The sequence below is a fragment of the Staurois parvus genome, unplaced genomic scaffold, assembly GCF_062004578.1.
Source record: "Staurois parvus isolate SC_StPar_1 unplaced genomic scaffold, SC_StPar_1.0 ptg000234l, whole genome shotgun sequence".
Lineage (NCBI taxonomy): Eukaryota > Metazoa > Chordata > Amphibia > Anura > Ranidae > Staurois > Staurois parvus.
In genome coordinates this window covers 7,770,555-7,784,514 of record NW_028318030.1, presented here as the reverse complement: position 1 = coordinate 7,784,514, position 13,960 = coordinate 7,770,555, and the positions used below count along the sequence as shown (strand labels likewise).

At 41.3% G+C, this 13,960-nt stretch overlaps 1 protein-coding gene across 2 annotated transcripts in view; it reads left to right on the top strand.

Moving 5' to 3' along the window:
- Nucleotides 1-13,960, top strand: part of CHAT (choline O-acetyltransferase) — a 306,928-nt gene that overhangs the window by 57,630 nt on the left and 235,338 nt on the right. The window contains exon 1 of one of the 2 annotated variants that reach the window (XM_089680056.1): nt 9,833-10,021. The exons of the other annotated variant lie outside the window; for it this stretch is intronic. Coding sequence (XP_089536182.1) covers nt 10,001-10,021 — 21 coding nt within the window. The 5' untranslated portion in view covers nt 9,833-10,000. Of the gene's footprint in view, nt 1-9,832; nt 10,022-13,960 lie in introns of those variants that run through there. 2 annotated transcript variants of the gene reach the window in all.

The following is a 13,960-nucleotide window of genomic DNA, read 5'->3' as shown; positions in this document are numbered from 1 at the left end:
CACAATTATCAGTTGAATTAGTGCAGCGCCAAGTAGCAAAAAGAGGCCTGGTCATTAAAGGGGGTAAATCCTCTGGAGCTCAAGTGGTTAATAACATTTTGGGGAATTGATTGGATACCCCCCAAATGGCAGGGATCAAATAGGGTTAGAGATGTATCAAAACGTGACACCAAATGGATCTTTCTTCTTAAATCATTAACACCATACGAATTAAACGTTGACTTATATTTAAATTGCTTCATTAGTGATCTTTGAAGTTTAACTATAAGGTGAAAGCCAAAAAATTTATTATTAAACTTAATTATTGTCAATAGATGACATAGCTATTGTCAGTTTATAATTAATTTATTATTTATTTTATTTTTTATGATTTTATATTTTTATATATATTAAAGTTTAAAATATATGGTTGTGTAAAACATTTGTAAAAGCCCAAATATGTATGATATTGTATTTGTATCTATTAATAGATTGTTAATATGTATTTATGCATTGTTATGAATATTTGATATAGTTTGCCCTTAAACATGGCAACCATGGCGGGTTATTTCTGCCAGTTTATGGGCAGAGTAATGAGGAGTTATAGTCAATTAATTAATAACAATATCTGTTTAACGATATATGAATATACATGTGTAATAGGTTGTTAGATATTTAATAATATATATCATCTTATCCATGTCTGGCAGTGTGTTGTTGATATATATATATGTATTAACATTAAATTTTGAGCTGGTGTGCCCTCAAATATGGCAGCTGTGGCATGTAACTTCCCGCCAGGTTATACTACATATTTTCCGTGCACGCTATAAAATTGTGGAGCCGCAGCGCTTAGCCACTCCCTATGAATAAGTCCGGAAGTGATGAAACGCGTCAGTGATTGGCTAAGCGAGAACCGGAAGTGCCGTACTTTGGAACCGGAAGTGAGGCAGGACTGTCTGAGAGCGAAGACCGGCAGTGGTGAGAGCGTTGTGCGGTCTTCCCTCTCTGACATTACCTCCAGAAAGGCAGATATATATCTTTGGGCTTATCTTGCATTTTTTTCTTGTAAGTGAGTTTCCTTAAAGCATAGATTAAATGATTTTAAGCGATACTGCACCATGTCGGGTCTCTATTTCCTTTCTTTCATATGATATGGAGAGTCATTACCAGAGATTGTAGATCTGGAGTGTTGGAGCCATTCTGGGAGAGTTACTGTGGAGAGTCAGTTACAGAGGCTATTGATTTTGAGTGTTGGAACCATTCTGAGGAAAAATCGATGTATATGAGTGAACATTCTTGTCTGAGAAATATAAGTTTATACCGAAGCGATTTTTGCCAACCATGAGAATGGGAGGCAAATAAAGTTGGTGAGTGTATACATAAATGGGGAGCACAGCACTGTTTGGAAATATAGTTACAGTTACGTGGTGGTTTTATTTGAAATTCAACTCACATGGTGATTTCAAAAAGGACTTTATTGATGGACTTTTTGTTTATGATTATTTTTATATGATTTACAGAGCACTGCATATATATTTTGTTATTTTAAAATATTATTTATTTGTTATAATTTTTTGCTCACAGTAGAAAGTAGTGGCTATTTTTATTATCATTATAATTCACATACTGTATTTAATATTTGGGGCACAGTTTGTATTCAGAAAGGTAGAATATATATGTATTTATATTTTTTTTTTTTACCTGGAGATATATACGGTGTGCTATATAGATTACATTTAGTCTGCAAGTGTTGTAGGAGAGGGTGAAGATTGTCTGAAAGGTATTTTGTCAGGTCGCGCTTCACCATTATACCCAAGTATTTAAATTTGGAAACCGATCTAATAGGGGCAAATTAAATGTCAGGCAAAGGTCCCGGCGAAAGAGGAAATAATGTTGACTTTTCCCAATTTATGCATATCCCGCAGTAACTGCTGAAGCGATCAATAAGGTCCAGTGCAGCTCTAAGAGATGAATTGCAGTCCTTCAGATATAAGAGTGTCATCCGCATACAAGGAAACTCTATACTCCCAGTTTCCCACAGGTAGCCTGTGCAAGGTCTCGGAGGAATGGATCAGGCAAGCCAAGGGCTCAATCGCCAGGGCAAATAGGCCCGGTGAAAGCAGGCAACCCTGCCGAGCGCCCCTATATAGTGCAAAAGGGCGAGGAAGAATATTGTTAGTACATACTCTCGTGAACGGTGCACTGTAAAGGCATCTGACACATGAAATGAAATTAGGGCCAAATCCAAAATGTCTCAGGATCTCCCATAGATATTTCCATTTGACCGAATCAAACGCCTTTTCAACATCCAAGGATAGCACCATACCCGGGTCATTGCTGTCCCGACCCATAGAAATGTGGGTGAATAGTCTCCGTATGTTGATGTCAGTGCCTTTACCCGGCATAAAGCCTCTTTGGTTATTGTGTACTAACGTAGAGATAATGGAGCATGGCCTCGCAGCAAGCACTTTAGCGAGTATTTCTGCATCAGTGTTCAATGGGGCGATTTTGGAAGTGAGGAGCCAGTTGTTCAATATACAGTATGTTTTATAGAAATTAATTGGAAAGCCATCCGGACCCAGCGTTTTGCCAGATTTGAGAGCGCCAATCGCCTGTTGGATCTCCTTAAAGGAAATCGGAGCCTCCAATTGTCCCCTCTGGGTCAGGGAGAGAGACAACAGTTCAACACGATCCAGTTAGTATAAGTCCTGAGATGTGTAGGCAACTTTGGAGGAATACAATTTTGCACAGTAGTCAGCAAAACGACCGTTGATTAAGACTGGATCAAGGATCCTAGAACCGTCCTCAGCCTGTATAAGGGCAACAGTAATCAAAGCAGTTTGTTCCCTAGCCAGCCAAGCCAGTAGGTGTTCTGCTTTATCGAAAATATGCTGTTTTTGATGGAGCAACGCCTTCCTGGAAGCCTCCGTGTGTAATAATAAAGCCTCCCTAACAGCCAGTTGTAAGTTGTGGTGAGTAACAGGATTCAGATTCCTGCACCCTCCGGTTTACCAATTCCACCTCCGAACAACATCTAAACTGTATTCCCCCAATCAGGGTATAGTACTAAGGGTAGCCTTACAAGCCTCCCAAGTATTAGTAGGTGCAGCAGTATCCTCATTAGAGACCCAGTATTGCTCCAGTGCCTGTCCCATAGGGGGTTCTAACTCAGGGTCAGTAATCCAATACCGAGATGGGTCTCCAGATTTTTTTCCCCCGGGGCTTCAGAGATACTCAAGCTAAGGAGAAGTGGAGCATGATCAGATATCCCTCATGGAAGAATGGAGATCTCCCAAACCCTCACTAAGAGTGGAGGGTATAACATAGCAAAGATCAATTCTAGACATTGTTCTATGTGATGCCGAGTGGCAGATATAGGCCCTGGTCTCAGGATTTTTCCACCTCCACATGTCCATGAACTGGTAAAGCCGGCCCACTTGGCCAACTCCCGCTGGCTACAGGATATGGTTTGTCTACACTACCATCTGGAGTAGGGTTAAAATCGCCAGCAAGAAGAACATGGGGTGTAGGATATAAGGCCAGGAGCAGGGACAAAGCAGCCAGCGAGTGTGCAGAAGCAGGGGGCGGAAGATAGAGGCCAACAATTACTATTTCAAAGCAGTTGATAATCGCATGAATCCTAACGTACTTGCCCTCAGGATGCAGCCTGAGATGGAGGAGAGTGAATGGCAATGATTTGTGAATAAGGACTCCTCGGGAATAGGAAGAGTACGTGGCATTGTAGTAGTGACCAACCCAAGCTCTCTTTAAGACCTAGCACTCTACAGCCCATCAAGAGGGTTTCTTGCAAAATACAAAACTGTGGATTATAGGATTTGAGAAATTAGAAGACCAAGGAACGCTTCACAGGGGTGTTGAGGCCCTTCAAGTTCCAGGAGATACATTTCAGATCAAGGGGTGCCATAAAGTAGGTGTTTAGAAAGAGTAGCGACAACCCAGGCTGAATCCCAAGAAAACACAAAACTGTAAGATATGCATCAGAAGAACCAGTATATCAGCTTGATACCATACATAAACTGAACCACATGAGATAGCAAATATACCTTGCAACAGTGAAAAAAACCTAGAAACTCCCAAAAAAACATAACCACCCCCCCCGCTATCTAATAGGGCAGTCCACTTGGCTATAGCCTAGGGTACTGACTTAAGACAAAACGGATGAACTGGGAGTCCTGATTCTAAAAAGGGACTGGGACAAAAGTAGAAGATCGAGTACTCTTCCAGTGAGGCATCAAGATCAGTGTTGTGGTCGTAGGGTTTCCAACCAGGATGCTGCCTCCTCTGGCACTGTGAAGAAGCGCGTGGTTTCACCATCTTAAACTCTGAACCTCACAGGGAACAGCATACCATAGGTTTGCATGCAGTTGGGCCTTGACAGCATCAAAGGAACGACACTGCCATTGTGTATCCACCGAGTAGTCGGGAAACAACATCAACTTGTGATTTTCATAGCACAGTTCCCTCTGGGTCCTGGCCACCCTCAGCATCAGATCTCGATCCCAGTAGTTGAGCAGCTTAAAAATAAAGGTTCGGGGTGGCAAGCCAGGTGGGCCCTGGGCCGCTGGTATCCAATGAGCCCTCTCGACCGCAAAAAAGCTAGAAAAGGTGGCTTGAGGCAGCAAGGAGTGAAGGAGGTTCTCAGTAAATCGAGGCAGATCGTTGCCCTGCTCCCCTTCAGGAAGACCCACTACATGGAGGTTGTTATGCCTACTGTAGTTCTCCACATCTTTTTCTCTGGTTTAGAGGTATTTGACCTTAACCCACATTGTATGTATCTCACGAATGGCGTCTTCTGCATCACTGACCCTTTGCTCGACCGCCGTCACTCGGCTCCAAAATGTGTCAAGATCTCTCCAGATCAGCCCTATGTCAGTCTGCAGATGTTCTATTTTCGTGGTGAGTACCGCTTGACAATTGGTAATTGTTGTCATGAGAGAATTAAAGTCTGCGGATGTGGCAGGTGGGTCGGGCTCTTGTGAAGAAGGTGTGACCATGGTTTTTACCTCTTTAGCCCCGGCGGGCCAACTGGTTTTAACAGTTTGAGCAGTTTCGGATCTTCTACCAGAAGACGTGCCTCTAGTCATCCCCAAGCCTCATCCGCACCAGCAGGAAAATATGGTTACTATAGTAATTGGCTCGTAATACAGGTATTCGGCCCCCCTGGCCCCCACCGGTGACTGAATAAGTATAAACTAAGATGTACATATGCAGAAGACAAACTCCTCCCGTGGAATTCCCAGGACACTATCACTCCAAGGGGGCAGGGTAGATATGGGCCACAAGTACGGTTGAAGCCCCTCATGAAGGCCGGTTGCCCAGACCACACAGGCGTGGGCCACTACAGGATGCCAAGGCCAGTAGAGGAGCCAGGTAGGGCGCAGGGTCATCTACACTTGGGGCGCTGTGCAGCGTAGGATGTAAGATTTTTAGGGGGGTCTATAAACTACTCAGATGCCCCCCCCCCCCAGGTAGCAGATATACTCTAACAGGGTCTCAGTGTAGTAGGAGCAGTGCCACCCCAGGGAAGGGCGCACAGGCTGAGGATTCCCGGGACTGGGTTGAGGGCCAGATGGCTGGAAGGGACTTCCCCCAGGCAGCAGCTTACCACACTGGGCTCCGGGAAGCAGGGCAGTGGCACCCAGGATAGGCCACAGGTTGGGTCTGGGCCGGTGGAGGCCACGAACGTTCAGCACTCCAGAGGATGGTCATACCAGCTTGATTCCCCTCTCCAGGCAGCAGGGCAAGTCAGCGGGGCCTCCGATGCAGGTGGGAGCCGGCTACCCCCAGCATGGCTGTGGATGGAAGCAGAGAGGCTGCAGAGCTCTCAATTATGCCGCCGCTCCGGTCGCCATCTTGCACACGCCCCTGTGTTTTATTTTTTACTTGTTTCTTCTGAGGCTGCAATAGGATCCTGCCAACCTACACACATTGGTCTTAGGCACCCCAGTTACACTATCAAGACTAACCACAGTAGCACCCTCTGACACTCATTCACTGGCTAGTACAGTTTTCTCTGACTCCTCCCTCACACCACCTAGTTTAAGAGTTCCTCTAACTTTTTGGCTATCTTCTCCCCCAACAGAGCTGCACCCTCCACATTTAGGTGCAGTTCGTCAGTGCTCTAGAATGGGTAACTGACTGAAAAGCTAGCCCAGTTCTCCATGGACCCAAAACCCTCCTTCCTGCACTAGCTCCTCAACCACTTGTGAAGTTACCTAAGCCATTGCTGCCTCTCTGGTGTGGCTTGAGGTATAGGCAGTATTTCTGAGAATATTGCATTGGATGTACTTTTTTTTAATATAGCACCTAAGTTCCTGAAATTATTTTTAGGACGCTCCATCTTCCTCTTTTTCATTGGTACCAATATATACCATACAAGTGGGGCCAACTCAGCCCCAACCAACAATCTTTCCATCCAATCCGTGATGTGCTGAACCCGGGTGCCCAGTAAACAACATACTGTTTGGTAATCACAGTCTTTGTGATAGACTTCCCTTATCTGTCCTTCTAATAATTGAAGTCCCTACCACTAGTATTGATCTATACTTTTCTGTAATCTTGCCCCCATCCTCACTGAAGGAATTGTTCCCCAGACCGCTAGGGAAGGCATTCTTCTTTAGCAATGCCACTCCTGAGCTGATATCTCCAACATCCTCTCTAGCACCTTTCCCTCTACCCCATCTTTTGTCACCCAACTAGCCCCCTGTGGTGCCTGCACCTCCATACTACCACCTTCCTCTATACCAGTGTTTCTCAACTCCAGTCCTCATGGACCCCCAACAGGTCATGTTTTCAGGATTTCCATTATTTTGCACAGGTGATTTGATCAGTTTCACTGCCTTAGTAATTACCACAGCTGTCTCATCTGAGGGAAATCCTGAAAACATGACCTGTTGGGGGTCCATGAGGACTGGAGTTGAGAAACACTGCTCTATACTAACCACTGTCAGTACATGACAAGTACAAACCAAACTCTCTTTCAGGTTGAGAATTGTCGGGATGTTTAAACGATTAAGTCAGCAGTGTCAATCATTTATCATAAATACATTCTTAAATATATTAACACTGACCAATTAATGATCCCCTGAAATTTGAGCTCTATGCAGAGATTTTTACGCACAATTAAAATAGTCTCAGACAGAGAGTGAGGTGTATGGCAGCATGCTGATCTGGATGAAGATGGAACTGATGATCTATGAGGAGGATGGATATGGATGAAGCTCAAGATGGAGTCTTTTTCTGAAGATCAAGATGACCATTAGCATACCATCCCTCTCAGCTTCCTCTTATTCCCAAAATCTAGAGATCAGCCTAGAGGTTGTAGTTTATAATATTTACCTGCCTCTGATTGGATATGAGTATTACTGATTAACTATTTGTTTGCATACTCAACGTGACCACTAGATGGCACTCCAAAACCAGAAATCCCTATGTTGAGTTTTTGGGGAAAAAATGTGGATTTCTTTGATTCAATCTTAATAGTGGATAAAATATTTTTATCCCTAGATTGATTTAAATGCCATTTTATTTTGAGGGTACATAGGTATATCCCTCTGAAGGGTTTGTGGCATGTATGATTTTTATTTTTTGGTATAATATCTTCAACATGAAACCCTGGCTAAAGATGTGTAATTGATATCCAGCAATCCATGTTAAAATATTACTTAAATCCCTAAAATATTTTGTACACAGTTTGCCCCAATTCCATTTTACAGCTGAGAATGTATAAATTATGAAATACACATATTTCTTATGATACTAATTGCAATCAAAGATGAACATGGTAGTAGTATCCGAATCATGATTGAGTCCTCATTATGATTTATATATGCATATACTGAAATAGCGATGTACCTTTTTATAGTCTTTGCCAAAAGTGTCCTGATATTTTAAAGTTATGATTTCAAATATATATGCTAAACAGGTGAAGCGCCTCCTCTAAAGCAGGGGTCTTCAAACTTTCTAAACAAAGGGCTAGTTTGCTGGCCTCCAGAATTTAGGAAGGGGGGGGGGGCAAAACTGTGGTCATTGGGATTCAAAATTGTCCTAGCATCAGTGGGAGTAAACAATGTAATCTGTGGTATGAGGGGGAGGAATAGTGCCCCATCATTCGTGTCAGTAGGTGGAATAGTGCTCCTTTGCTGGTGCCACTGGGAAGAATAATAATGCAGGAAATATGCCCCATTGTTGGTGTCAGTGGGAGAATAGTGTGTCTCATATCAGTGGAAGAAAAAGTGCCCCAAGGGCCAAATAAAGGCAAGTAAAGGGCTGCATTTGGCAACCCGGGCCACAGTTTGCTCACTGCTCTAAAGCAATAATTCCTAATATAACATTATACCAATATTTACAAATACACATAAAAACAAGTGGCATATCAAAATAAATCATATATCTTCAAACAAACCAGACCAAGTGAGAAAGATACCCATAGCATGTGGTGAAGGGCACTCTGTTGATCGTCACTTAAAATATATCTTGTGAGCTTTGGAAAACAAGAGGATTGTTAAGGTGATTGGATTTTTTTGTTATTTGAGCCTGTTTGCACTATTTATGGTTTGATAGATAGATATGATTTATTTTGATATATCACTTTATTTTTTATGTTTGCTTGTAAATTTTTGTTTGCATATATTGGTATAATGTTATTTTAGGAACTATTCCTTTAGAGGGAAGTGCTTCACCTGTTTAGTATATATATTTCTAATTTGTGACAATTTGTGACTGCACATTTAGTGGTAGCTGCTTTCAGCTATTAGATTGGTTGGTCTTTATTTCAGTTTTTCACTTATAATAGCATGGGAGTGTTTCTTTTTATTTATTATGACTTCATATACCATCCATGAAGGTTGAATTATTTTGCCTTTTATAAAAGTCTCCTGAAACATTATTTTTGTTAATCAGTTCTTGTGGATTATTCGGCTTATTAACCTTTCTCAACAGAATAACAATGGGCAGCTGCCTATGCTGAAATGTTGGTGTTTTCTTACCTTAGTTAAATAGAAACAGTCAAATTTTTACTCAGTAGTAGACACTTTACTCAGCTTGTTGACATATCTTGCTGCCCAAAACAATGCAAAGACCTTTGTACCGAAGACTTTGGAGGTTATTTACTAAAACTGGAGAGTGCAAAATCTGGTGTGACTTTGCAGAGGAATCAGCTTCCAGTTTTAATTGCCAAAGCTTAAAGTATAACTAAAGGTAAATAGTTTTTTTTTTTGTTTTTGTTTTTAGTTTTGGATAGAGTGGAGATTAATTAGAACACCTTTCGGGTTTTTATTACTGTCTATGCCTCAATGAAGGAGATTTATCCTTTCAAAAGTGAAAGTAGAAAATCCAAAGTTTTGGGTTGTCCTGAAAAAAGTAAAAGTGTGGAAAGCTTCCAATGGAGACACTAGCTTCGGTGACCGATCTTCTCCCACTTCCTGTTTTGACTGTGGGACAGGAAGAGAAGATAAATCTCCCTAATGGGACACAAATGGCAAAAAATAAACTGATGGGTTATAATCCTCCCTTACGCTATCCAAAATCAAAAAGTGTTTTACTTTAATTGAACAAGCTGAAGTTAGAAAGCTGCCATGCACAATTGTACCAGATTTGTGCACATCAGTAATAAACTAGTTATTTCTTATTTGTATTTCCCATCCATGCAATTGTGCAGAGACCTGAGATCTGTGTATTTTTCACTTGTACACATCTTTGCTTGCAGAACAAACTTTCCAGGTTGTAAAACCAGTTTCCCTGTTATGTAATTGTGATAAGCAATTCTCATCCTGAATATCACATCATAATTTTAATTCACAGAGGCTTTGACAGAATGCTTCGCATTGTTGCCAGTTCACTCCTTAGATTTAGGATCAGGGTATCCAAAGAAACAACTTGCTCACATTTTGCACAGCAGTATTCACCCTCAAATGGTTTTTCAAGGAATGCATACGTTGCACAGGATGTGCACACAGTCGAATTACCTCTCCCGTTGGACACTTTACCCACTAACTTCATGGGGATACTCCAGAGAAAAGTAGGAAATTATATTTTATATAAGTTATTGTTTATTGTTAACTTTCTAACTTGCTTTCTCATCCAGAAATCATGTCGCAATTTTCATTCATAAAGGCTCTGACATACCCCCTTTTAATTTTTCCATATGCTGCAATCATGTGGAAGAATTAATGAAGCAGAGTCTCGATGAGATGGAGTTTTTTTTTTAAGTCCTCGTTTGTTGAACAGATCCAAACAGGTTCCCAGCTGATACCAGAGTGTTTTTTATTTGAACCTGTTTTTCTCTGTAAGCCCTTGGGCTTTGCTGTTTGGACACTTCGAAGTCTTTGCTGTTCCTCAATGGAGATTATTAGGTCAATGCTGATATATATACGTCCAAGGATGGTCCTCTGTCTGTGGGGATGGATAACACCAGGTACCTTTAGTCCTGGCAGTCCTGACCCAGTCTTCCCCCTGGCGATGTCAGGTTATTCTTGTAGAATTGACATCAAAAGTACCCCAGAATCCTCCACTCAGTATCTTGGGTGGTCGCTGACCGGTACACAGACTTTTTATGTTTGTAAAGTAAAAGGACCATTAAAATGGCAGAGACATTTATAACAACTGATTTTTACTAACATTTTGAGAAGTTTGGGTCAATATCTATGATCTTAAACCTTAGGAGTATACAAGTCAATCTTCTAACAATTGTAATTGAGATACAGGTTGGCAGGCATGTAACTAATCAATGTGCATTAATTTTTCAATTCACCATCCTTAAATATTTGGATTTTAAAGGACACCAGTCAAATCTTGTCTATAACAATATATGGACCCTTCCATGAAGGGCAGAATTCCTTTTTTTTAACCTGGTCTCTGGCAAAAGTGCGAAGATAGATCTTGTCATGAATTTCATACTCCTCAGTGTTTTTTGTTTTTTTAGATCACAGTAGGTTTCAGCACTGGTTTTAGCCTTTTCCAGTTTTTTTGGGGGGCAAAAAGCATATTGCAGGTGTTTCCTTAAATCCTCTATGTACTGATGTGTCGTGACAGCATTGATCAGATTCTGATCAGATGTATTATATAGCAGATATTGGGGTAATACCATTTTTCTACCAGTCAAACTCAAACGGTGGCATCTTATTGGCACTATTCGGTGTTGCCCTTCATGCCATAGGAACCAAATGGTAATAAAAAGGATATGTAAACCCAACATTTCATATTCCTGATATGTGCCTGCTGTACCATGTATTTGTATGAAAAAGTATCCTGCTCTCTTTGATTGCTCCCTTTGTGTGAAATCCCTGGTGTTTCTGCCAGTCCCTCTGCTTTCCTATTCAAAATTGAATACACTTGCACAGTGTGGTCAGTTTTCTAGCTGTGCTGGGAACTCTGTGGGCTCTCCTCCAATGATCAGACTTATCCTGATACACACCCACTGCACATTCATTGACTGGGAAGCTCAGGATACTCCTGTTTCTCCTCCCCAGCTCTCTGGGTTCCTTATACAGCTAAGAACAGAGGTGATCATCTATAAAAAAAAAAGAAGGGAAAAACATCCCAATCTTTACTGGTTTCTTTCATAAACTTTTTTGAGTAGTTTAACAATGGTTTGGTTATACCATTCTACTCTGTCACTAAAGTGCCCAAAAGTATCTTCCATAATTTGGCCAAGACCTCTCTGGTGAAGTGAGTTCCTCTGTCCAATTCAATTCATTGTGGAAGTCCAAATCAGGGAAATACATGATTAAATCAGTAGAGCAGCCCAGGTTTCTGAATTGTTATTAGGTGCTGGCAGACATTCCACATATTTTGTAAAGATGCAAGTGACAGTAAGCATATACTGATTACCTCTATGAGATTTTGTAACATGACCAATAAATCAATTTGGAGGCCTGATCATGGCATTACCAATCCCTTTACTGGAGAGGTGCACAGTGGGTTGGAATTGGGGACAAAATAAACACTAAGTTTGAAAATTCCTAATTATGTGAGGTGAATAGGATCTTGTATGTAATTTTCTCACCCCGATGACCAGATGTAGAGACATCATGGGCATGCTGTAGCATGAGACCCTGAAATTTGAAGGGAACACACTGTTGGATCCCATTTTTGGATATCCTGTAGTGCGAACTGGGACTTCACTAAAATCCTCAAATCCTCCTTGCTGATACAGTCCTCTTTGTTAATAGGAGTCTTGTCTGAAACCTTGATGTGTCTACAGAATAGACCTATGATTGCATCTTTTCCTTTTGAGCAGTAATCAGGTCCTCACTAAGAGAATCCTGACTTCACTGTGCTACCTGGTGCTCTTCCTGGGCTTTACCTTGCTGCCTAGTGATGGCTTCTATTTGAACTGTGCCCATTAGGTGGTCAATGTAAAGGAACTCCCCCTTTATTGTCCCTTCTTTGGCAAGGGAATCCGCTAAATTATTGCCCTATTTTTTCCCTGTACTTTGGAGTGACCCTTGGTCTTTTTCCATTATATGGTTAAGCCATTTGATATAACCAGTTCATCAATTTTATCAAATAATTTGCAATGCTTAGCTGGTTTGTTATTACTTTTCAACATGCCATTACTTTTCCAACTTGCAAACACTCTACAAAACTGTTCCAGACATAATTAGAATCAGTCACAATTGTAAACTCTTTAATGTTGCATTCCAAAGTCATTTTGATAACTGTGTATTGCTGTTAATTCTACCACCTGACTGCTTTTAGGCCCAATCCTGTATCCAATGAATACCTGAGGTACAGCCCACATCCAGACTGTTCCTATACCTACAACTACTTGGCATTCCTTTTCAACAGTAGCCTTGTAGGCGCAGCCATCCACATATGCGCATGGCAATTTCTGACAATATTCCTCATTGTACACTTTATAGGGAGAGGATACCTGTTCTTCTAAATAATCCTCACTAGTACTCTTCTCATTAGAGTGATCTGGAGCAGAGCAGTCATGAAGCTCAGCAATTCCTTGAGCTACTGGACTATTCCTTTTTTGTTTGCATCTAATTTCCAATGGCCACCATTGTAATGATAAAGCCCATGCCATAATGCGACTATTAGAAGTATTGCCATTTCAGATATGCTTACTTTGAAAAAAACTATAAAGGCTGGTGTGCAGTCTTTCTCCCTGGATATAACTGTAGAAATTGTGCAGAGCCTATACAGAAGACAACAAAGCCTTCTCAGGGTTACTGAGCTGGACCTTTACAAGAGGTAATGCCTTCTTGGCATAAGCAATGACTTTGCCTCTTTTGTGCTGTTTCTGTCAAAGGACTGCAGTCATCCTCACATCTGTAAATCCTGTTTCTAGACAGAAGTGACCTTGTGACCCAAAAAATTTACATGGGTGTGCCACCATTGAGCTTTCTGGAGGGACAGCTTGACACCTTTTAACTGTCTGTGCCTAAGCTCTATGAGATGTTTCTCAAAGTCTATGGTTTTGATTAGAATATCAAATGCAAATTAATGACCTGAACTGATGTAACCAAAATACATGTGTATCCATGTATATATTTCTGAAATTAAAGGATAACTTGTACTGGTCCTCCATTCTTACCTTGATGGTCCAGTATCCCTGTGCATGATCAAGGGCAGTAAATACTTTAGACCCTTGTAGCTCGTCGAGGCACTGGTCAACAATCATACAAATCCCTAGCAAACATTTCCTGAAATTCCATGAGGAGCTCTCAGAGTAGCTTTTGCTCATGATCATTAGCATGCGTCAGCCAGAACAATTCTCTCCTCCATCACCTCCTTAAATCCAGGGAAAGTTTCAGGTTGTCCGAACTCAAAGGCCTCTTCAAGCCTTGAAGTTAGATCACCTAGTTTATAATGTACACCCTTCTCACATGCCTGTTCCTTGTTCTTCGATTGGTTAATCAAATACAAGAGCTGTTTCCTCAATTTTAAAACTAGCCTCTTCAGAACTGAATGGATATATAGATTCCATGGAAAACAAACCTTCAGGCAA